The 26,719-nt window shown below is 38.0% G+C and overlaps 1 protein-coding gene across 2 annotated transcripts in view; it reads right to left on the reverse strand.

The window, feature by feature from the left end:
* The window catches only part of LOC127451979 (cGMP-inhibited 3',5'-cyclic phosphodiesterase 3B-like), an 81,766-nt gene that overhangs the window by 24,056 nt on the left and 30,991 nt on the right, over positions 1–26,719 (reverse strand). Inside the window, exon 2 of one of the 2 annotated variants that reach the window (XM_051717085.1) lies at positions 1,233–1,283. In XM_051717085.1, coding sequence (XP_051573045.1) covers positions 1,233–1,283 — 51 coding nt within the window. Of the gene's footprint in view, positions 1–49; positions 1,188–1,232; positions 1,284–26,719 lie in introns of those variants that run through there. The other variant, XM_051717093.1, reaches the window with a different exon arrangement.

The following is a 26,719-nucleotide window of genomic DNA, read 5'->3' on the forward strand; positions in this document are numbered from 1 at the left end:
ACAGAATCTCAAACATACAGCATGTGATCCCACACTGTTTCAGACTTACACAAGTAGTAACTGTAGCAAAGAATGACTCATTCTCAAAGCCATCCATTTGATAAATCCAGCCAAGTGCCAGAGACAGCTTTTGATGATATCCACTCAGCGAAAAAAAAAAAACATTCATAATGATATTATGGGAAGAACTCTGGGTATCTATAAACTCTGCTAGCTTTAATCCATCTTCAGTCTTGTGCGTACATGCTGAGCTCATTTTATTGATTGTATTTAATTCAGACCAACATAATTTTTTTGAGAGGAGGTGGGTTCTGATGAAAGTAATAAAGTAAAGTGGTGGCACTGCTGCGACCTGTGTGTGCGTGTGTGCATGCTCACACGTGTGGTAAAAGTGCACAATGAGCATTTCCTCCAGGCTTTGACGTCATTTGGCAAGCTTTATGTGAGCCAGGGTTATCCACTCGCAGGCCTGCCGCAGTAATAAGCGGCAGGCAGATGAAAGCTACAGGCCTTGGCATGCTAAAACTTTACAAACCGTCCTGAGACAGATGATACAAGGCTTGTTCAGACAGAAAAACGGACAGTGAGGATGCTGGAAATGCTGGCCTGTATGTGATTGACCACACAGGCCTGTTTTAGCCGTATGTACATAGAACATAATAGCATAAAAACAGTCACACACACACACAAAAAAAAAAATCTACATTTATAACAAGTTGCAAGTTGTGAATTAATGATGACTACCAAGATCAGGGTTCCCATTCCTTTTAACCAATGAATTTTCATGAAAGTTTCCAGTTGTTTGCGATTACTGGATAAGGATTAAACAAAATATTTTAGAGATATTCAGAGATTACACTCACAAAGAGCAATTTCTAGCCGATACATTTAAGAGTATTACTAGAAATTTGTATTTAAATATTTTCACAACTTTTCGCAGTTTTCAAATTCCCTGATATTTCCAGGTTTTGCATGACCGTGGGAACCCTGCAAGATAGCAAGTAAAAACTGTGCGTTACTTAAATATAAAAGATTTCATAAATAAAGGAAGTAGATTACATTATGTGATCATGAAAAGTGAATAAATAAATGAAAACAAATTGAGACTAAGAATGACTGGATATTGTTATTCAGTATATTGTAATATACAGTTACCTATAAAAGTAACATGAAAATTGAGTTAAATAAATACACAAATGAGTTTCGCAACAGTAAACTGGAGCAGTACTGACCTGATATTGTGGCTTGTACCATTGTTTCAGGTCCCAGTCCCACAGGATCATCTAAAAGGACAAAAAAAAAGGCTCATTAAAGTACACTTCATTCACAACTGTCACCCTGCACAAAACCTATAGAAAGTTAAAACAAACAAAAAACAGCTAAATTAGTTATTTTTGTGTTGAAGCGCCTATAATCAACATTAAAAATAAACACTTCTAGGTATTGCTATGTACTACAGTTAGTTTGATGTGGGAGTGAATATTTTTGTCAACACCTGAACAACACTTTTTGTGAGCATAAAGTTGCTAAACGAAAGCCTTTCTTCTTGAAAAAGAAAAAAAAGAAAGAAAAGAAAACCACACTCTAACCACAATGACACGTCAACAATGGCGCTCACAGATCTTATCTTTCCAAACTACGTCATTTGACTGCATTACCATGTTATCTGTCTCAGAGGAAAGTCATCCAGCAGAAGCCAAGTCCCACAACATTATCACTGAGATAGGTCACAGACTGGGTCTGTTTTCTGGTATCGTGGAGTAGCAAATCAATTTTTACAGTTACAATTGAAAACACTGTTGGCTAAATTATAACAATATGCTCGAATGTTCTGTAAACTATAACTTGTTCTATGAACTGCCATGAGTCTGAATGCATTTTAATCACCTAATTAGACGCCCAAACTTTTTGCGCACCAGAGAAACTGAAACATTTAAAAAGATATTTAAAAAGTGAATACTGTACACAGATAGGTGTTTGACCTAATTTTAAAAGTGACCTAATCAAAAATGCCATTTCAGCTAATGTCTGACAGCTAAATAATAATTATTTTTTTAGCAAATTTAAGTAGCTTTAACCCATTTGGGTAGTTACAAATTAAAAATAATAATAATAACAAAATTAAAATAAAAGGTTTTTCATCATCAAGAATTTAGGTTAAAATGTATCTGAATGTATAAGAGAGAGTATGTATTTGAGGTGCTGTGACTGGACATTTCTCATGTTTTTCACAATTTTAATCACCTTTCAGCTTTTTTCCAGTTCACTTACATAATCCTGTGGTGTGACATATTCATTTTTAAAGTACAAATAATTATTATGAGGTCATAAAACCTGCATGTAAAATAATTATACGTGTAAAAATGTTCCAAATAAATGTTTCTAAAAAAAAAAAACTAACACTTTTTTTTTATTTTATCCAAAAGCCACTGGAGTCTAGTTTACTGCTTGCAACAATCAAGGCAGATAAAATATCTTAATTCATGGATCAACTTTTGCATAAATGATTGTAGCATCCAAACAAGCACAAATCAATGAGAGTTCAGTGGTGGTATCAATAAAATGTCATTATGTCACAGAGTTTTAATAATCAGATAGGGCTTGACAGAACTCTCGGCCCACGGCACTGAATATGTGAGCCATCGCCATGTTAAACATAGAGAGCCCACTGTACTTGAGCAGCAGTTCAGTGTTTGACCACAAGGGGGAGTGCTAGTGATATCTGAGACAACAGCCTGCTCTAACTCAGCACATCAGACAAAGTCCCCTGCACCTGCGCTGGCCCTGTCATGTGTCACTTCCAGAGACTCTGATCTTTATAACCAGCAGCACTCACAGGTGCTCAGAGCTGTCCAAACGGCATGACCAGCGACTCTTAAACACCTGACACAAACACACACATGCAGCTCTCATTTAGCAACAGATGGATCTGAAAACACTCACCTGTGAGACTGCAAACTTACCACCTCATCTTGCTTGCTGCATACAACCAAAATATATAAATAAATAACAATAAAATCACATATATAAATCACACAAATAAAGGATCATTAGAGCTTAAACTTCTCTCCAGTCCATGTCTGGAATATTTGGAACTGCTCTCTCCTCAGATCAGATGTTTTACTGATCAGACAGAGATGATCCCTATTAGTCGTCAGCATCTGCTTAATACTGGATTTTTTGTATGGCAAATAAGTACTGTCATGGCAACCTGACAGAGGCCAGCAAACAATGGTACAAACATCATGGCAACCAGGATGGTGGGAGCTAGATGGAGGAGAGCTGTGTCAGAAGGTGTCCGACGGTGTGAACACTCCCTTAGATCACACAGCGAACCTTTTTATGGGTCAAAAATGACTGCTTCAAAACAATAGATTCTTCAGGATATCAGTCAATGACTGGAAAAACTCTCACTAACAAATGTATGGCATACACCTAGTTATCTTCCTAAACTCTGACACCACCACCTTTAGAAAGGCCCACAAGGTCACTGTGAGTCTAAAAATTCACTCAATCTTACATTTAATCTCCCTTTACTTAACTAGTATTAAACTAGTAAACTTTACAGAGAGAAAGTTAGATTAAAAGAAAAATAAAGGTGTGGTCAGTTTCTTAAGACATCAAATCTGTTTCTTTGAAAGTGTGTTACAATTTTGTGTATACGAGTTAATGACAAATAAGGGTATCTGAGATGATGAAAATCTAGCTTAAAAAAAGTTTTTAGATATGAAATCTTTATGTTCATGTTGGTGAAAAACATTTATACTGTTTTGTTGATTAAAATGTCAAGTTGTGTAACCATCAAGTAAAAACTTTTTAGAAACATTATCAAGTAAAAATTAACATTTTACTTAAATCTTGAATATTTTGGGGTGAACATGTCAATCATTAAAGGTACATTAAGGTAAAAAGCTTTTTTGTTTTTTACAAATACTATTTTATGAATCCAATTTAAATACAAAATGGATGACAGTTACCTATATACGGTCAAAGTCATATCATATTCTAACCTAAGTCCCTCCAAACCATACCCGTCCAAGATTGATATCTTTGTTCATTTTAACTGGCAATAAGTGCTCATATAAATTAGCAAATGTATATGACATGTGGGTTTAGAGCTGAGACTAATAATACATTCAATTCTGTGTTTAAGTGAGGCAGAGATAAAGAAGGTACATTTTAAGCACCAAGTAAAAAAAAAAAAATTGCACTACTATGATGGCATTATAAGAGTGTCTGCGAGTGTAGATGTGCAAGTGTGTAAAAGTGTAGTGTGTTTGTGTGAAAATGAAAGTGTGATAGAATCTCAGCCGAGAGGCTAAATAGCTTCACACCACCAGGAAGCACAAGGCCAACCAGAGCTGGCCAAACAAAAACAGCACCATAAAACCCACTGAACTACAAAGAGTCTGTCAAAGGCTTCATCAACACACAACAGACCTGCTAGTGACAGAACAAGTAACCAACCTCTGATGAGCACTGACATATCATCTTACATGCCATCCACAAACCAAACACATTTAGAGAGAGAGAGAGAGAGAGAGAGAGAGAGAGAGAGAGAGAGAGAGGAAAAAGGGAAAACACCAGTCTGTACTTCATGCTTTTATGGAAATGAGAAACCCTTTTTGATTAAATAAAAAAGACAAACAGTTTGGATTCATTTGTTGTTATAAGAAAACATTGCATGATCTGAGATTTACTGTAAGGCAATGAAAGGGTGTCAAACTCCAAAATTGACGAATATGTTGTTGTCATCCAAAAGGTATCGAAACATTTTTTGTTGGTTTTGTTATCTTTTTCTATTTTTGAGTTAGTACAGGGCTTCCCAGCCTGGTGTTTATGATGGATCTACAGAGAGGTTTCATTAGATTGTGGAAGAAATGCCAATGGCAAATTAAATTCCATGGAAATGTATAAAAAATATATAGAATTAAAACCATGAAAATAGAAAACCTCTAAAATAAGAAATATATATTTTAATTTTAACTACTTGCGATAACATGAAGATGTTGAGATATTCATTATATGTATTAATAGGTTCAAGTAAACATGAAATCATGACTTTAACACACATTCCTTGTCTTATTTTGAATTAATTATCGATGTACATTATTCCAATGTAAAAAAATTTTTACGTAATCTTTTGTCAAAAAAAGGGCACTTTAAAAAGGGCACTCCGCCACTGAAACAGCTTTATTTTTCTGTTGACGTCACCAAGCCCTCTTAACTTTTCATGACCTAATATAACCTAAAATAATTCCTGATTGACAAAAAAAAATAAAGTCCCACCTACAGTTTTTTCTGTCCAATGTCCTGTTTCAAGTAAAATGGCTATTTTGTGATAAATTTAACAATACTTGACTTTAAAAAATTTCAAGGGCTACTTTAAATTAATTAGGTCTTAGGAATTTAACTGGCAAAAAAGGTTGGGAACCCCCGAGTTAATATGTACTGTAGATGAAACCTTTGTAAAACAAAAACAAACATTCCAGGACTAAAACGTAGAACCAGAATTGGCACCAAAGAGGAATACACCCAGTCTGATTAAAAAAATAAAATAAATGATTAGTATCTGGTTTAAGCCGGCAAAACATGTGGACTTTGGAGAGCCCTATCTTGGATGGTAGCAAAAGTGATGTGTGTGTGCAACAGAGATGAGCATGCCCCCTTCTGTGTTCCTGTGGGTGTCGGGGAGCTGACGTCACTGCAGGCTAACGCCCCTCACGGTTGAGCTAGTCTGCAGCAGCTGTGAGTGTGGGAAAGTCCTGGCTACTCTGCAGTCAACTCCAGCCAGTTTCACAAAGACAAGGTCAACGGCCCTTCCTTAAGTCTTAGCTGACCCCAGAGACGATCACATTTCACATTGAACATTTTGATTTTCCAGCCGCAATAATCTAGATTGCACAATTTACATTCTTCAGGCAAACTATGTAATGTTCTGCATGAAATCAAACACTGCAGATGACATGCTTTAGCAATTCTCATCTTTAATCAAATATATATTGGGATAACACTAAAAACATAAAGTGAAAATGCATCTACGTCACCACATCTATCCATCTAATTTAAAGCTGCACTCAGTAATGCTTTGTTTATGTTGTGCTGGCTGTCATCTTGGACTTATACTAACACTTCAGCAGAGTGGAAGCAGGATTACATAAAAGCAATCTTTTTTTTAGTTACTTTTAGCATAATTCATTTATTCAGTGAGCGAAAGTGTCCGATAATAGGCGAGTTACTGAGATAACATGAGCATTACTCATCTAGTCACGTGATCGAAGCACGGCGGCCCCCATTATGCAGCCCTTCTTATATTAGAATACTGATATTTTTTATATATTTTTCAAAAGTACTATTACTTTAGGTTAAAAGTTTTTAATAAGGACAAAATTACTGAGTGCACCTTCAATAATGCATTTTTCATTCCAAATATAATTATCATCTGACTAACGTTTCAAGTTAACTCTAAATCGGGTCTTGATCCTTGAACATGAGCACAAAAAACAAACAAAAAACATTTTAATCCATAATGGCTCACAGTCTTAGTCATTACAGTATTATGCCGTCTTCTGGGAAGCAGTCAGTGATGACGGGACTGGGACTGGGGAAGGTTGTGTTGTCAGAAGGAGCTGGCACGACTTTGGAACATTCCCGCAGTGGGGGTGGACAGGGAGATACCACAATATCCTGTGCTTTTCACATGGAAGCAACACTTCTATCTGATCTGAACTACTGAGGGTAGTAATGGATACAGACCAAACCAGTCATGAGCTTTCAACGTTCCACTTGAGCAAACAGATATGATAGCGACTGTGTGATCGCGGTCTTCCTGGAAATTATGCACTGTGAGGCACTCTAATAGGACATAAGGCGCTGTAAAACAAAGACCCTATAAATGCACTGATGCATCATTTTCAGTATTATAAATTATTAAAACTTGTTATAGGGTAGTAATGGAGTGTCGTTCCAAAGGGAGAGTTTGAAAGCATTTCCCCACAATGTTGTCATTGGCAATGGCTTTTTTTTTTCCACAGGAAAGAATGGTCTTCAAAATGGCTCAAAATTTATTTTCTTTTTTTTTTGCACAATATGACAAACATAATTAAACATCACAAGAACTGATTAGATTAATGTCTGGAGTCCAGTTAAGCTCAAAGACATGTTCCAGTTCATTGTGTGTTGTCTTAGTCTCAGTCTCAGCTTGCTAGCATCTGCTTTAGCCATCGACATTTGTTTGGAAGTGCCGTAGGGGGCTGCGGAGGTGAGGTTATTCAGTGGTCATCCATGGTGTGTAAGATTCACAGGTCTTAGTGGAGGGGGATCCTGTCCCATTTCTGTGCCGGGTGTTTTGATATGACAGCAGCAGCAACTCGATCCATTCAAAATTCTAACCGACTGTAAGCTCTGGGGCGAGGTCAAGCACTCCTGAAAAGCAAAATGGAAAAATAGTGTGGCAGCCAAATGCTCATGGCAGATCAGTCGCTGCAGTAGTCACTGTTGTACCCCACCCCCCCACACACACACACACACCACAACACCACCACCATTCGGCTCCCAGTCACAAGAGTTGGTGCTGTGAACTGTTGGGGAGGCATTGCGGGGCCAGCAGGGCAGTCCTAGAGTTTGGCTGCCCTCTCTTTCGCCCTGCCTCTACGAACAGCTGGCTTGCTACACCACACCACGTTGCCCCTGCGCTGTCTTGGCACAGGTAGGGGCAAAGAGCTCCAAAATGACTGCTCTTTTTCCAGAGCTGAAATAAAAGTCCAGCTGTCTGCAGAGTGACTGTGAGACGAGAAAAAACAGAAGTCCGTGCAACGGATCTGTAACACTGTTGCGAGAGCAAAAATATTGGCACTGGAGGGAAAGAAAGTGGCCCTGATATGATGATCTGTCTCAGGTGATATGATCACAAGTGGTCAGCTGAGAAACATTGCTGTTTGCTTCTCGTAGTAATCCATCTCAAATGAATTTCCGTGGGGCCTGGGTAGCTCAGAGAGTAAAGACGCTGACTACCACCCCTGGAGTCGCAAGTTCAAATCCAGGGCGTGCTGAGTGACTCCAGCCAGGTCTCCTAAGCAACCAAATTGGCCCAGTTGCTAGGGAGGGTAGAGTCACATGGGTTAACCTCCTCGTGGTCGCTATAATATGGTTCACTCTCGGTGGGGCGAGTGGCGGGTTGTGCGTGGATGGCACAGAGAATAGCGTGAAGCCTCCACACACGCTATGTCTCCGTGTGTGGAAGCCTCCACACACGCTATGTCTCCGCGGTAACGCGCTCAACAAGCCACGTGATAAGATGCGCGGATTGACAGTATCAGATGCGGAGGCAACTGAGATTCATCCTCCGCCACCTGGACTGAGGCAAGTCACTACGCCACCATGAGGACTTTGAGAATTGGGCATTCCAAATTGGGGAGAAAGGGGAGAAAAAAATGCATTTCCTGTGATCAGATTTCAAGGTTAGGGTCTCTGAAGCCATGACTACATTTATAACTTTGTCAATGTGTTACACTTTTGCATTTTGATAAAGTGCAAAAAGTCTAGAAAGTGTGAAGAAAAAAAAGAAAAAAAAACAAAAAAAAAAACAGTGCACCAAATTTCTTCCAAATATAGGTACATTTTAATCCAAGCGTGATATTTATAGTACACTGCTCAGTTATTTTAGTGGAGTGTCAGTATATATGTGCATACAGTACTTTTGCATATACTATATATGTACATATGTGCTCTTCCAAAATGTTCGATTGGATGGTTAGGGTTTGCTTTAAAGCACCAGCAAATTTAAAACCCTTGTTTCAGTGAAATGGTTAAATGACAGGTGAGTAGGCAATCATTCACTGTGGTCCAGAACCAGTGGCATGTGGTAGACTTTTGAAATGAGAAGGTAGAGTGCCATCTCAGAGTTTATTTTATTTAGTGGTGCACTGATCAGGATATTTGAAGCCGATATGATCACCGATTTTTTAACACTATGGTCGGCCGATACCAATTTTTTTTTTAAAGTGCCCTTTGCCACACTTTTGCAAGTTATATGCTGCAGTTATATGTTTATGCCCACGCTGTCAAATTACATTAATTGTGAATGGCTAATATTTATTTGTATTGAAAACAGTAATGAACAGTTCTGTTGTCACTATCAAAGTTCATTGTGACATACTAGCAACAAGTCAAAATCATGAGCATCACACACAGCAGAGATAAGTTCAAAAATAAGAAATGTATATCCATTAAAAGCTCCAAAACTGCTCCGGTGAGAAATCACTAGTATCTACGATTTTATTACCGACTTAGGCGTTCTGTTGTAACACACTCACTAATTATTAAGCAAATGGGTGAAGACGCAATTAAAAGTAAACTTTAATTGCTCTTATAAGTGGTATTGCGACCAACATTAAAGGTGCTGTAAGCGATAGGCATGCAAAAAAATGTCCTACTCCATGAAAGATATTAATGAAATAAGTGTCATGAGATATCTCACCTGTCTCTGTGACAGCACTAGATTCTATAAACAGCAAACAAAAATGTGTCCTAGGGTCGTGGTCTCAGAGGCTTTATGCCTGTCAATAATTATTTGCGTTCTCATAGTATCGTAGTTGCAGCGAATTACTGAGTCTTAATTCAATTTTTATGCCATGTTGCTCATAACAGTTGTCAGTTGAGGGCGCTATTTTGCTGCTGTTGTTTTTGACAACCGTTTGGTATCTTTGGAGTGCAGTGTTTTGCAAAGAAGCCACGTGGCTAATCCAACGGCTCAGCTTGTGGTAATTCTAGAATTGCTAAAATCGCTTACACTCCTTTAATCTGATTTAAATTGGGATACTCACAGAATAGCTGTGTGATGTGTAACTGATGAGAGCACCTGGAGAGCGCACTTGTTTGATTAACACAGAGAAAGTGCATTGTGAAGGGAGTGAAGCTGAAAGCTCATATGATCGCTCAAACAGTCTCTGTCACTCCACACATCTGACTGTCCAGACTTGCGTTACAATCACCTATACTCAGATTTGTAGTTGCATGTTTATTTTTTTGTTTAATTTATTTTTTATACCCATTCACAGTATTGTCCTCTCTGTGCTCACTGTGCAGCGAGTCAGAATTACTACCATTATAACTCTTGAAAATGTGCAACTTAATATTCATACCGGAGTAATTCTTACACATTTTTTAAAATAACCCTACATATTCATCTGAATTACAGCATGTCTGAAAGTTAAAATTTGCGAATGCTTTTACCAACAACTCGCCCTAAAGAGGCCACACTGTATAGATGAAGTTACTGTTTACAAATAAATGTTCTACCCAGCCCCTTCCGTGTTCTTTTGGTAGCCCAGAAAAAAAAACTGCTGTCTATGGACGCGATGCTAAAATTGTGCTGAAACGGCACAAAAATTGCTGTTTGTGGGGTTGAAACACCCCGTTTTCCACAGATTATTCCACAGTGATTAGGGCTTCTTTAAATTTCCACCAGATCGCTGCATCAGAAAAAAATGATGATACTTCACGGGTCACCGTCATTGTTATCACGTCTACTCTATTAGACAATTGATGCGCAGAAGCTGTTGGTGGATAATAACGTTTTTACGAATAAATCACACAAACTCCATCGGCAAATGGCTGTTTTTAATTTCCAAAGTGCTGTTGCTGTGACAGATATGAGGTCAAATATGATCTAATGATGATCTTATATGATCAAGTCCACCATATACGATATAACGGGAGAAGCAGGGCCCGTCCCCACCACCGCAGAACATGGACTACTATTTGTGAAAGGATGAGTGAATAAAAATAATCAATGTCATACTGCAAAAATTATGTCTTTGCATTTATTTTGAATGCAGTAAATAATATTGTTCAATCGAAATGGCTGTTATTAAGTTTTGATATGGAATATGATCATATTGAAGTAAAATATTATTATTTATTGTATGTGGGTTAATAATTTAGGCAGTTAAGACACATACTGTACGTCTGATGGTAGTTTTCATTTCTAAGTATCCAAATTCTTAGGCTTTAGAAGTGTGTTAAACGTGTGAGGATGTGCATTCATCAACCCGTTACATGTCCGACATAATCATACAGACTTATTGAACCAAGTTTATACTTGTTTCGCTGATATTTCAGAAAAGAACCCACATACTTCCTTCATTGTAAACCATAGATATTCCTTTATAATAACTTGTATTAACATTAAAAAACATTATTACATTCTATAAAGCTTCAAAGATTATTAAAACTGCAGCGCTGCCTATTACCACCATTGAAATCTGCTGCTCGAAAGAACCTGGAAGCGGGGTTCCCTATCGATTCAGTTCACTCCACATTGCGGTGAAATGCTTTTGGGGAATTCCTTCTCCGACGACCTAGTTGAAGCCCTTGTATCATAACGGCAATCTTATGATTGGCAATAGTGTTTGAGCCCCGCCCTTTTAGGTGCTCATTTACCCTATATTAGTGTGCGCTCAATCACCATTTCTTCAGAACTTTCTTCCTTCAAGACTGATATCGTCTCGTCTCGACTCCGGCAATCATCTGCCCTCTCTTTGCCATCGACGGACAGCTTCCAGCGGACAGGATTTCCCAGAAGATGCATCAGGACGTTCTTTGCCTGCAGCAAAGGATTCACCCGCCCCCTCTAGTGTTCCGGCAAAAATTTTCTCTGCCTCATCGCCGGCATCGAGTTCTTCATCTCAGCAAGACACCTACCCGCTTCCCACAGCATTCCGGTAGGAGCTGTATCCTTTGAAATAAATATAAATAAATATATATATATATATATATATATATATATATATATATATATATATATATATATATATATATCATACATACATACATACATACATACACAAACACACATACATACACAAACACACATACACACACACACACACTTGTGCTCAAAAGTTTGCATACCCTGGCAGAAATTGTGAAATTTTGGCATTGTTTTTGAAAATAAATAGTCTTTCATTTAAGGATAGTGATCATATGAAGCCATTTATTATCACATAGTTGTTTGGCTCCTTTTTAAATCATAATGATCACAGAAATCACCCAAATGGCCCTATTCAAAAGTTTACATACCCTTGAATGTTTGGCCTTGTTACAGACACACAAGGTGACACACACAGGTTTAAATGGCAATCAAAGGTTAATTTCACACACCTGTGCCTTTTTAAATTGCAATAAGTGTCAGTGTATAAATAGTCAATGAGTTTGTTAGCTCTCACGTGGATGCACTGAGCAGGCTAGATACTGAGCCATGGGGAGCAGAAAATAACTGTCAAAAGACCTGTGCAACAAGGTAATGGAACTTTATAAAGATGGAAAAGGATATAAAAAGATATCCAAAGCCTTGAAAATGCCAGTCAGTAGTGTTCAATCACTTATTAAGAAGTGGAAAATTTGGGGATCTCTTGATACCAAGCCAAGGTCAGGTAGACCAAGAAAGATTTCAGCCACAACTGCCAGAAGAATTGTTCGGGATACAAAGAAAAACCCACAGGTAACCTCAGGAGAAATACAGGCTGCTCTGGAAAAAGACGGTGTGGTTGTTTCAAGGAGCACAATACTTGTTGATCCCTCTCCAAACATAGCACTTATGGTTGTGAACATAAAGCTCTATTTTGGTCTCGTCACTCCAAATTACAGTGTGCCAGAAGCTGTGAGGGGTGTCAAGGTGTTGTCGGGCATATTGTAACCGGGCTTTTTTGTGGCATTGGCTTCTTTCTGGCAACTCGACCGTGCAGCTCATTTTTGTTCAAGTATCGTCGTATTGTGCTCCTTGAAAGAACCAAACCGTCTTTTTCCAGAGCAGCCTGTATTTCTCCTGAGGTTACCTGTGGGTTTTTCTTTGTATCCCCCATAAAAAAGATGCCGGGCTTTGGCCGATCCTAGATCTGAGACATTTGAATTGTGCGCTTGCAAAACGGCCATTCAAAATGTTAACTCAGAAACCAGGACTGGTTTGCATCAACAGATCTCAAGGACGTGTACTTTCATGCCCAAACTGTACCGCATTACAGGCTTTTCTTGAGATTTGCGTTCAAGGGAACGACATATCAATTCAAAGTCCTCACCTTCGGATTGTCTCTGGCCCCGCGCATGTTCATTAAATGTGTCAATGTGGCGCTCGCCCCTTTGAAGATGAACGGCATGCACATTCTGAACTACCTCCACGATTAGCTATTACAGGCCCGATCAGAGGCTCTGCTATGCGAGCACAGGGACTTGATACTTCATTTGAACAGCCTAGGTCTCAATGTCAACTGGGCATAAAGCACACTTTCTCCAAGCCAACAAATCTCTTTTTTGGAGGTTCGACTTGACTCCGTGAGCATGTGTGCGCACCTCACGAGCGAGCGCATTCGGACCATTCATCAGTGTCTGTCTCAGATCAAACTGGGGAAAGCATTTCTGCTGGAGTAATTTCAGAAAACGCTGGGTTTTATGGCGACATTATTCACCGTTATACCGTTAGGTCTTTTACACATGAGACCTCTCCAGTGCTGGCGCAAACATCATGTACCGCGTCACGTGTGTGCTTCACCATGACTCACGCTGACTCACCTTGCAGCAGGATGGTCTTCGCTGAACATGTTTGTGAGGTTTTATAATCTAGAAGTGGCGTCCATTGCTTCGCGAGTCCTCTCTGTCTAGAGAGATTACTATTCCAACACCCAGCGGGTGAGCCTGAGCTCCTCATTACGGGCGGACTACCTGTTATAATTTTACTCAACCACCTGTGTAGGTTGCTATCCAATTTACTCCCACTAGAAGTCACAAGCACTTCCAATAAGAATAAAACCTTCCTTCCTACCTCTGGTTATGATGGGGTTAAATTATACTGCGTGTATTATATGACTTCTGATCCTCAGATTAATATTAACTTCCCATCTGGTTTTCACCATGTGGGGTTATTTATTTTCATACACACTTGAAGACGTATTACAATATGTCAACGGGCCCGAGACCTTATATATATATATATATATATAAGTGTTTATACCCTGGTGCATCTTAGGGTATTACATTATGTAGTGCTGCATGATGGGACTCCGTTCCCCAAAAGCATTTCACCACAATGTCGAGTAAACTGAATCGATAGGGAACATCTCCGGTTACCCATGTAACCTCGGTTCCCTGAGATGAAGGGAACAAGACATTGCAAAACTTGGCCGTACTACTACTACAAAGTTCCGAGGTACGAGCGATGCGTTCTTTTCCTTCAGTCAGAAAATTCTGCTTCACTGAGCGCCCACTCATATAGGGTAAATGCGCACCTAAAAGGACGGGGCTCAAACACCATTGCCAATCATAAGATTGGTGTTATGATACAAGGGCTTCAACTAGGTCATCGGAGAAGGAATTCCCAAAAGTGTTTCATCACAATGTCTCATTCCCTTCATCTCAGGGAACGGAGGTTACATGTGTAACCGCAGACGTTTCCTGCAGTGTGACGTCAGAGTAATTTCATCTATGCTTCAAGGGCTGAGCAAGTGCTCATTTATTAGAGTAGCAGTGTATGTGTGATTCCCTGCATGCTGGAAAAAAGATCGGGCCCTAATCTAGATTCGCTCTGCAATCACAGATTTGAGACATAGATCGGCCGATTTAGACCAATTTATTTATTTTTGTCCAGTGTAAAGTCATATTTCAATTCCATTTGATGTTTACCTAGTTTTCATGATAAATGCATGCAGAAATCTGATGTATCGCAATATATATAAAACACATATGTATGTTCATGTATGGTTTTCACTCATATAAAAAGTCACATACTTGTGGATGGATGCAACAACATACAATATATTTCAAACTACTACAAAAAAGGGCTGGTTTACATATATTCATATATCAAATATCAAAGAGGAATTTGAATAAGTATGGCCAAATATATGAACTAGTTTAAATGTTTATGGCCATATTTCAGATTTCTTTAAGGGAAGGGATATGGAATACCTTTTACCTTACATTATTAACAAGCATTCAGTACTATAATATTTGTATGCTCATATTAACTGTTTATGCATAATAAAATGTTTCCTCCATTGCTTCAAAAATCATACAATTATACATGCATTTAATACTTTTAATTGTTGTTTGGCTATTATTTTATTTATCCCCTTTTAAATAAAATAATTTATTTTTCTCCCAATTTGGAATGCCCAATTCCCACTACTTAGTAGGTCCTCGTGGTGGCGCGGTTACTCACCTCAATCCAGGTGGCGGAGGACCAGTCTCAGTTGCCTCCAATTCTGAGACCGTCAATCCGCGCATCCTATCATGTGGCTCGTCGCACATGACACCGTGGAGACTCCATGTGTGGAGGCTCATGCTACCCTCCGCGATCCACGCACAACTTACCACACGCCCCATTGAGAGCGAGAACCACTAATGGTGCCCACGATGAGGTTACCCCATGTGACTCTACCCTCCCTAGCAACCGGGCCAATTTGGTTGCTTAGGAGACCTGGCTGGAGTCACTCAGCACTCCCTGGATTTGAACTCGCAACTCCAGGGGTGGTAGTCAGCGTCAATACTCGCTGAGCTACCCAGGCCCCGTTTGGCTATTATTTTTAATAATCACCTTATTTTCTGAACTTTTACTCCTCGGTAAGCACCACAGGTGTCATGTTAACATGGAGGTGGGCCTTTAAATGAACAGAGGTGCACACTGAAACCTTTTTCAAGTAATTTCAAGTTAATTTTGATTGTGACGTGACAAGAAGTGGTGTTGTCCGCATTGGTTAATTGTTTACTCTGTAATCATCCGCCCGCTTCCACTAGTTTGCTCCGTTCATGGGGTGAATGATAGTGTATTTGTGTAACAAAGTGATTAAATGCGTATAAAAAAAAGTGTGTGCATGCAGTGCCATGTGATAGGGCTGCTCTAGGGATGTGCACAATAACTACTGTGGATCTGTGATTTACAGCTCTTCTCTCTGGGGCCACCTGCCTCCAACCCAAACAGATGCTGCTGACGCAGGTCTACGAAGCCCCAGCCGACCACTCTGTTGGGCTTCCTCAAGGTCTTTCCTTCTTAACCCAGCCTCAACGCTTTCAGAGCCACATCTCCATCCCAGCTTACCCAATCATCATATCAGAGAGCAAAGGGCAAATCAGGTGGTGACTCCTGGGCTCAATCCCTCTGGGGTGACTGACGTTTTCCAGAGGCTGGCCGTATCTCTGACTCATCAAGTTCATATAAGTGCATCCGTGACACCTGGTGAATGAAATCTGAGCTGGTCAGACAGTAAATCTGTGCCAAATGCTTTGTGCTGTTGCTTTGCGCAGATGACGTGGTTCTGAACTTAGACGGAGATATTGCATTTCTACAAACACTTCCTCCATCTGACCCTAATCATACTGAATTTGAGCACTCTTCCAAAGTTCAGCGCACAGACACACAGAGGTGTCATCAGTATTGGGGTTTCTTGTTTTCAATTGATGTGTTTATTCTGACAAGATGTGTTACAGCAAATACAACTCAAGTTGAAGTTGTACTGAACTGACAAATGAAAGTACATTCACAAATGCTGTTTAAACCAAAGCATGTACCCGTTTTCGCAGCAGTCACATATAACAGAACTTCAGTTGTCAGGTTTAGTTTTTGTATTCTGACTGAAAAAATATACACTTTTAGAACTTGGTGAAGGGCCATGTCATATCCAAAACACAGCCCCATCAGTTTGATCCATAATGTAATGAGGTAAATTACATGCAATGAAGTAATCACTGCTGTGTTCCTGGCTTTTCTTTTCACATTCCATTTCTGTGTACATATTCTGAGAAAAGGGCATTGCAATGCAAGCTATAAAAAAATAATAAAAAAAAAGTCAATGTCAATGGAAATGGCAGCTAACAGCTCGAAAGGTTGAAAAGCTACAACTATGCGAGGGTAATCTGTGCTAAAGTGTCAGTCTGTTCACTCATTCTTCAGGTTTTGGATCTTGGCTGCGAGCCAGACCGAGAGGAGCTTGCAAAATAACAAACACGTTTTTGCAGGAACAACAAAAATGCCACAAGCTGCGGAAGGTCAACAATATTACGTCAATGATGAACTTTTTCCCACAATGGTATGTTATAGGACTAAACGGCCCATCGCTATTTGGCATTGTTCAGCGTTGTTTGCATAAAAAAAAGCTGACATGAGTCAAAAAGTAACAAAGGATCACATAAAATGTTTAGAAAATGTTTAGGAAGTACCAGAACACTCATGTGGACATGTAATATTTTAAAATATTGTTTTATTAAAATGTTTTATAATTATTAAACATGCAGTTTTTAAGATCTCATATTAATTGAGAGACTACATGGAGTATTTGCACTCTTTAAAAGTTGATTAAAAATTATGACAATTTGCTTACCTATATAGGCCAATATATAAAAATCAACATTACACTGTACAATTAATCTCGATTAGGCCTGTCGTGATTATTAAATAATCATCTGATCGTGGTTATTTTATCTTACCACGGTTATTTGAGATAATCGTGATGATTGTGCACTTCAAATTCCAATCACATTTTAATGCCCAAATAAGGGAATTTTAAGTGAATATATAAAAGCCATTAAAAGGCGCATTTGTGTGTAATTCAGCTGAACTCCGAGCGTCACTGAGCTGCAACGCGGATGTCAATAAGAGCAGCTCCTGTCCGGAAGAGCGTGTGAAGTGTTCTGATTCGTGCGCCGTCAGAAGAGGCTCACTCCAAGCACCCACGAAAATATAAACGAACAAATATAAACTGATAGTGAACGCAAAGCTCTCTGGTTTCACTTTAATTTAACAATTGTGCATGGCAAATTTTCCTGGTCATAGAGGGTTTATACACGCAGTGTTAATGACACGCAGTGACACAGGAGGAGGAGACACACGCTTGCTCTATTTATGGGAAGTGATAAATTGATGAAACAAAATCTCAAAGGTTTTGCTCCATGAGAAATAAGGGCTTGTGGGTTTAATCAAAGAACATGAAAATAATGTATAAAAGATTTTAGGAAATGAGTTCCAATAAAAAGAGTATAAATGTAAAATTGACCAAAACTAAAGTTGACCAAAAAGAGAGACATATTTTAAATATTTCGAAATATTTTGATATTTAAAACATAATTTTTCCTGTAATTCATAAGTTTTTAAAGCCTTAAAAAAGAAACAATATATCTTTATTTTACTATTTGAAATTAAATATGTAAAAATGACTTCTTATGGTGTATGAAGCACACATGCACCTTAAAAAAATATGACAATATATTAAAAAGATTATCGTGAAAGCCCTAAAACAGACAATTAATCATCTTAATCACAAATATTTGTTTGACAGTTAATCATTAGCCAAATTTCATAATTGTGACAGGCCTAATCTCTATATTTATATTCATCTATATACAGTATTTATCTCTATATGACATATTGATACTGTTAGGTACACAGCATATAGGCACAGAGCTTGAGCATACAGCTATTAACGGTGATTTGACAGACAACTACCAATAAAAAAAATGAAATAAAAACAATTCACGACAATGTTCACAAGGAACTGTACTGGGAAAAAGGCTTTCTTAAAAGTAGTTTTGAAAGCTTATCCAATCTAGTCTTTTTCCAGAGAGCACATGGCGTTCTAGCAGGAGAGTGTGACATATTGACTGACTTTCTCAAACTCCAGCTGATAGGACAGTGTGAAAACTTGACAGCATGAAAACTGAAGGAGCCTCATTCTACCGATTCAAACCCCTCCTCTGGCTTTCTATTTATTATTGTTTTCTGGAACCTTTTACAGAGGTTAAAATATAAGCTGCAAAGAATCAAGAGTTCTAAAATATTTCAAACCTTTTTCGCCACATTAAAAAAAAAAAATAATCACATTAGCATTTAAGGTTTATCATAAAACCTCCTATTTTCAGCTTATTGCACCCAATATGTTTAGCGGCTTAGAGATGGTTACCAGGGCTAGCATGACTGTGACAGCAAGCCCTCAGTGTTCTTTTGCTAGAGTGGAATTTAGATCCTGAGAGTTAGTTTGATCCAAAGTTAAAGCATATCACGCAATAAATCACACACCCATTAATAGTTAATAGGCAGGTGGCATTTCATGTGGGTTCAGCTTTATCTGCATCCAGTATCCTCTATTGACCTAGACCTCAGCTGTACAGCCCAGCACAAACAGGTCTAAATTAACTGTGCAATACACTGGCTATGTGCCCTACTGTCATGAATACCCTGAATAGTCCCTCTCAATGATAAGCCTCTTGAGCTCACTCTTCATTTGTCAGTTTACAAAGTTTATCTACTTTTAGTGCACAGTATCAGAAAACAAACTGTTATGTGGTGATGCACAAAGTACTGAACTATTCATTTACAAACTCTTCTAAGCCACTCGACTAAACTGGGATGTTAATGGAAGCACAAGTGTATTTTCATGTATTGTCCTCCAAGTTTGAGCAATCTTACAGATTAATCAGAATTTTAAAGTTTCCTTTGAACTTTGCTCATTGCGTGCAAAACTGAGAACAATAAACTTTGTTTAGAAATGTTACAGAGCACGATCTAAGATCTAATGCTAAATTAAACTCACTAAAGTAGCCTTTGACTTCTCTGTTGTCACCAGCAAGAGGTAGTCATATATTTTGTATAAGTGACTTTGAAAGGAGGGGGCAATAAATAGCTTTTTTTCCTGACAGACAGACAGACGTTTATGCAGTAATTGCCTTGTAAATGAAGGCTAAGCGAACACAGGCCGCTGTTCCTGATGGAACAGAGGACACACACACACACACACACACACACACACCAGAGCGTGTAGCACAGCTCACAAATAATTGATACCTCAGAGTTTCTCCAGAACTCCAGTGTTAACATTATACCCCATAACGTCTCTAAAACATCAACATGCTGGATACAACATGTCAGGCTCTGGAATTTTTTTGCTCGGTGGAAAGACTGATTTGTGTCAAGTAAGGCCAAACACACAACAACGCTGGCAGAGAGGCATCCTCTCAAGCAGAGGGGAGAGAAAATCTGAGCACAACAGGAAGACTCCACCTGATATGGCCATGAGTGCCACATGAGTGCCGGGCTGGAGGCCTTGTAAGGGAACATCTGGCTTTATCATGGAATCAGTGCGGACAGACCTCTTGCATAAACATAGCCGCACCGGAGCACTGCAGACCTCCAGTCACTAACAAGCCAGTGAATGGCGCCGAGCTGCCATCTATTAGAGAACCCAGAGAAATTGCCTGTTGACAAGTGAATCATTTACAGACAAGTGGATGGCTCAGATCCACAGGCCCACCAACTTCTTAACCGTTCATCAAAGCAATCATATAACCATGAGTTCTCCCTGCTTAACCCTTTCATACACGTCCAACATATCTGTAAATGAATCCACGGCTTGGTTCAAACTTAGCCTTCTGTCATTTTAAATGAATCTTGCAGGTTCAATAAAAGTTTAGCACTGTTGACAACATCTATGACATGCAATCATAGTATAGTATAGTATGGAAATCTATGGGGCAAGTCATTTCAATGGGTTTAAAAGGGGAAATATGAAGCTCTAAATTACATTTAGATTGTATTGTTAGTAGGGCTGTCGATCGATACAGTTTTTAAATCAAACTAATTACATGATGTGCCAATTAATCAATTTAATTAATAGCAATTAATTGCATCTAACTAGAAAGGCCCCCAATAAAAATAATTTTGTATAAGTTAAGCATTTCTACAATACAAAAAGTGGCCTAAAATTCAAAATACTGTTTGTTTTATTTCCATATCATTGAACATAACCCTTCTATTGCACTACTTCTAATTGTTAGTCTATATACTCATCCCTCAGATTATGGTTGTCATGCTACCAAAATTTCAGAAGTAATATTGCCAGTAAAATTTCATGATTCTAGATACCAATTTCGATACCACTGAAAAAATGTATATGATATTGAACACACATTTTAGCATTTAAAAGTATATATTTTTAAGTAGGAAACATTAAATTTTTTCCCAAGTCTTGTTTTCTGAATTCCATGTATTGATGTTTATTTCAACTTCAGTATCAAAATGAGTCTAATAAAATGAGTCATAAAATTTTAATAAATGAAAGAACAACAAACATACCTTTGCACTTTTTTTATCCAATAACATGCTTCTGTAAAGATAGTTACAGCACAATTTAAAACACAACATTGGTCTTATTTTTTATCAAACAGAGTGCTGCACAACAGAGCATCACAGTACAAATAAAAACATTGATAACAAATGTTATTCAGTACAACCGCACTCTTGCTTGTGAGATTGCTTAAAAACTATTATTATCATTATTATTATTGTGAATATACTGTACACTCATTGAGCACTTTATTAGGAAAACCTATACACCTTATTCATGTGATTATCTAATCAGTCAATCATGTGGCAGCACTGCAATGCATAAAATCATGCAGATATGGGTCAGGAGCTTCAGTTAATGTTCACATAAAAAATTTGATCTCCGTGGCATGATTGTTGGTACCAGACAAGCTGGTTTGAGTATTTCTTTAACTACTGATCTCCTGGGATTTTCACGCACAACAGTCTCTAGAGTTTACTCAGAATGGTGCCAAAAACAAAAAACATCCAGTAAGCAGCAGTTTTGCAGACGGAAATGCCTTGTTGATGAGAGAAATCGACAGAGAATGAACAGACTGGTTAGAGCTGACAGAAAGGCTACAGTAACTCAGATAATCACTCTGTACAATTGTAGTGAGCTGAATAGCATCTCAGAATGCACAACACATCGAACCTTGAGGCGGATGAGCTACAACAGCAGAAGACCACGTTAGGCACATTATTAGGACCATAATGAAATGCTCAGTGAGTGTACATTCTAAAAAGAAAGAATGCGTTTACAGCTTCAATATATTATTTATTTACTACATATTTGCATTGATTTCAGAGTTTTTGTGCGTGAAAAGAGTAAAAGAGCACAGATGTTTGCCAGTTGATTAGCGTCACCAATGTGCTGGATTGTGCAGTAGCAGCAAAAAAAGACAAAAAAAAAAAAAACATTTCTCATTGATCAGTCAGTGGACGATTTGTCTTATCCAGTGTGAAAAGCGCCATGGGAATCCATTGTTCTTAGTCAAAAGCTCGTTCTGAACAAACATTCACACCAAAAATTTGGTCTTGGTGTTAATAGGCCTTAAAACACTGTATCTGTGTTACTTAAATATATAAAATATCTCTGTTTGAGCAGCCCGACTTACTAAGCTACACTGACTAAACTAATGCCGTAAGTTTGGGGAGGGACTTTCTGTTTCATTGATCAGTGGTAGACAGGTGGAGTTTTCGAGAAAGTGGTTTGAAAACAAAAGTTCTATTTTTTGTAATCACAATTGGTGGCACTAGTGACACAGAATTTTCACACTTCAGTTTTAATGTTTATCCCAGGGCATTGTCTTGCCCAATAGATTATCCATTGTATGTGCATTACAGTAAACCCAGTTTTTTGTTTTGCTTTTATAAACTGAGAATGAGTGAAATTATTTTCAGTGGTATTGACAGAGTCTGTGGCATGAGCTTAACTTGTACTGAACCCGGAACATTCATTAAAGACATTAAATCTGAGTCAGCGTTTACAGATAGAAACAGCATGAAACAGTACACGAAGTGTCACAAAAAGATACAAAATAGTGGTCGACCGATATATCGCAGAGGCCGATAAATCGGCCGATATTCTGACTTTTTTTTTTATTATCAGCATCAGCCGATAAAATCCCCTTTGGCCGATTTGTTTCTTGAGGGCAACTAGACTCGCCTGTTTGCATGTGAAACAACTGATACATGTAAATGACCAGTCACAGTTCGTTTCGTTGTTACGTACCATCGTGTTACTACAATAATAGACCATTTGGTGTCATTTAAACGATCTGCATATCAGAGCCACAGCAGACACATTTGAGCTCATAATGTTAAAGTGGTCACCTGTTTCATTCTCCCTCTCTCTCCTCAATAGTTCCCTGTAACTTTTAACTGTCTTGTCTAATGATAAAAAGGCAAACATTAAACTAATATAAATCTTCCTCTGAAGCATGTATTCTAACAGTCTCTCCAACAGTTCCCGGTCACTTTTAGCTTCTATTATATACTGTCTGCAAATATGCAGATATTTTGTTAAAACAGATGTACTTCACGAACCTCACGAAAATCCAGCATTTTCTTCCTGTCGAGCGCTCATCTAATGTCTTCCTCTGAAGTGCATATTCTATCAGCCAGAATCAAAACTTCAGAATCAGAATCAAAAGTTCCTCTGATTCACAAATCATAATGACAATCCAAGCAGGCGATCTAGGCCGTTTAAACTGTCAGGAGATTGCTGCTCGCACTGGATACGCACGAGCGTGTGAGTGCAACCAAAGTCTTTCTAGCAAGTCAGTCCACTGTCGGCCATGTTTGGAATGCTCTCGGGAGGCTATTTCCAGTCACGAAAGTGCAGCTCATATGTAATTGAATGGAGAAAGACCAAAATCTCCAAAACGGTTGGTCAAGATTACGATCAAAGAACTTATTTTAAATCAGCAGTAAAATCTGACAACACTGCCATAATAAATGGTGCTTCTTTACCTCTGATTATGCTAAAAAAATAAAAATGTTCCCAGCTTTTGTAGCTTATGCGCATGCGTGTTCTCAAGTTGATTGACAGGCGATGTCTGTAGCTAAAAGGTGACTAGCTCTTTTACCTGTAAGGCAGGACTTCCTATCTACATCCGTTGACCGTTGGCTGCAGTTGGGCGTTCAAATTTGTCCCATTCATTTTAATAGAAGTGACCTGTCTCTGCCAAATAGTCTCTGGTGCAAATAAAAGCGCTTCACATGTGCTATATGCAAATGTCTTATACACTATGCACTGTATGTACAATTGGTTTGATTCTGTCTTTTTTGAGAAAATGGGACCGCTAACGTGGATATGCCATCTATGGTTGCTGGACTACTGTGTGTAATGTTATGCCCCTCTTCCTAATATATTAACAATTTCTTCATGTGCAAATAAATGACTACAATTTGATGACTAAACAGAAATCAGAAGAAACTGCTACCTACCATTTAAAATACAATATTATTTTTTTAGATTCTTTTTTACAAAGTTAAAGTTTTGTGTGAAATTGAGTAAATATAGTGCTAAATAAGAGTTTATTATAATTTTTTTAGCAATTTTATGTTTATGTTATTTACTATATTAATTTGTGTTATATATCGGCCACCCTGCTCTCTGGATATTTACATCGGCCACTAAAAAAAACCATATTTTTAATAATAAGCTTTCCGATGATTCTGACAGTGGTGTTAAGCACTGAGCACGCATGGGGGACTTGTTTGAGAAGAGCAGTGGACAGCGAGAAGTGAGTTCTGAGCAGTGAAAGGAGGATCAGGGCAGGAAAGGTCAGGCATTTAGTGTGTTGCTATAGTGTGTGATGTCCGCCCTTGTTTCACTGAGATATCACATGCGCAAACAGGACTTCATGTTCACCTGTTCTCTCTCTTACACAGAGCGTGGCCAGGGCAGTACGAAACTAACTAACCAGCTAACCTTCCTCAAACTCACAGGCATGGCCGTGTTTCATCTCTGCATGCTCTCACACCTGACAAGCTGTGTACTCGGTCTACTGTCAGTCAACGAAATGATGGGTATTCTGGCCAAAATACTTCGAAATAAAACATCTGAGATTTAACATACACATAATTTCTTGCAAGGCATGCTTTGTGAAATGCCTTAAAAATGCCCTCTTGTCGCCAAATGTGAGTGTAATGATTTGTTTTATGAGAATCATAAAATGGTCCATTGTTGGCAAGGAAAGTTGTGATAGGAGTGTTGTTCTGAGTTTTGTCCAAATCATGAAAAGAGGGTGTGAGGGTGAGAGAGAGTGCGTGCGCATGTGTAGGCGAGGCCTGCAGAGACCAGAAAACCAGCCATCATCCCAAAGAAGTTCTTGTCCACTCTCTGGGATCCAACATCCCATTAGTGATATGGCTTCACCCAACGGTCAAAGGTCACAGAGTCTATTGAATAATGTCAAAAATAACAATATCAGCTAGATTGCAGAATTAACCAGCATGAATCTAGCATCTAACTTTAATATTAGATTTTTATTATTATTTTGTGTATATTTATAACAATGTTATTTGTATTATTTTACACTGGCATTAAATGTAAAATATATATATATATATATATATATATATATATATATATATATATATATATATATATATATATATATATATATATATTATCCTGAATGCTGTAATCCATGCTCTCTTATTTTTTTCCTCTTCTGGAAAGTTGAGGGAAAAAAATTAATTATTTAAAAATGTATTTGGCATTTGAGATCATCACATCGGCTGATAAACATGCTTACCTGGCTGAGAGTCTTATCAATGGATAAAAAAAATAAATAAAAAAACCATCTAATATTTTTGGGTAAATTTTGAATTGTATAAAAGTTCATTTAATTCCAGAAATGTTGTATAAATCTCATTTGCAATCATTCAATTGTATTACATCATACATTAGTATGTCCATGTAACCAGTACTTTTTTAAGAATTGTAACCTAATGCATGGTTTCTTCCTTGTTTTTTAATCTGACGTTAGTGAGTCAAAGAAATCCAACCGGCCTGCTAAAGAAAAGCAGTCTTAACAGTGTTGTAACAAAATTTACTTTAAGATTTCAAAAGGTTTTTTTAATTAGTGTTACTCTAGAAAATTAATAATTTATATATAAATATACAAATATATACACATTTGCACAAATGTGCCTTAACTCATGGTGCTAGTTCACTCCACCACAATCTAGAACCACAACCAATTAACCACTTAGCCTACTTCAAAATAAAACAATGCTGCATTTAATTCACATTGCCCTCAGGACATTTGCAATACACTTCACCATTACATACTAAATCACCATGTTTACACACTAAATTTGGTAACGGCAATATTTTCACTATTTGTGTACCTTTTCAGACAGATAATTGAAAGCTTTGAGCACAAATCGGAGCATTAGAGAAGGCCTAATTAAATCCTAATTAAATTATTAAATGGAATATATTAAGCAAAATCACAACTCAAAGGTCTAACATTTTTGAGAAATAAAAAGTAGAAATCTCAAACCATGCAGATGAAATGAGTCTGAGCTATGTGTCCTGTCATCTGGTACAAGCATTATTCTTCACATCACTGCTATGCCTGCATTTTCAAATATCAGCTGTAAACCCTGCATGAACCCATAAAGAAAAAGCTCTTTGTGCACTAATCCAGCTTCATCAGACCTGAGAAGAACATACTGTCATTCAGAGAGAGCACAATGCACACAGGACTGACACTATGCTTTTCGGTGATAAAAAGGCAAAATAAAACAACAAAAGAGAGAAATATAGCCACAAGCGGCAATCATCGGTGTCCAAGCACATGTGAAGAAATAAACAATATAATCAGAATTGACAGAAATGATCCAGTGGATGCCAAATAATACAAATTGACAGAATAGATCCTCCCTAACCTAAATTTGCTGAAAATTGTGTACCAAAATTTTGAAGCTGTAAAACACCCATAAAGGAATCATAAAATTAATCCACATGACTCCATTGGTTGAACCATATCTTTTGTAGCAAAATAATTCAAGAGTTATGACCCAAAATGTGATTTTTGTTTGGTTTATTTGTTTTGTATGAGTCAAATGAATGAAACCGGA

Source organism: Myxocyprinus asiaticus, chromosome 2, assembly GCF_019703515.2.
Source record: "Myxocyprinus asiaticus isolate MX2 ecotype Aquarium Trade chromosome 2, UBuf_Myxa_2, whole genome shotgun sequence".
Lineage (NCBI taxonomy): Eukaryota > Metazoa > Chordata > Actinopteri > Cypriniformes > Catostomidae > Myxocyprinus > Myxocyprinus asiaticus.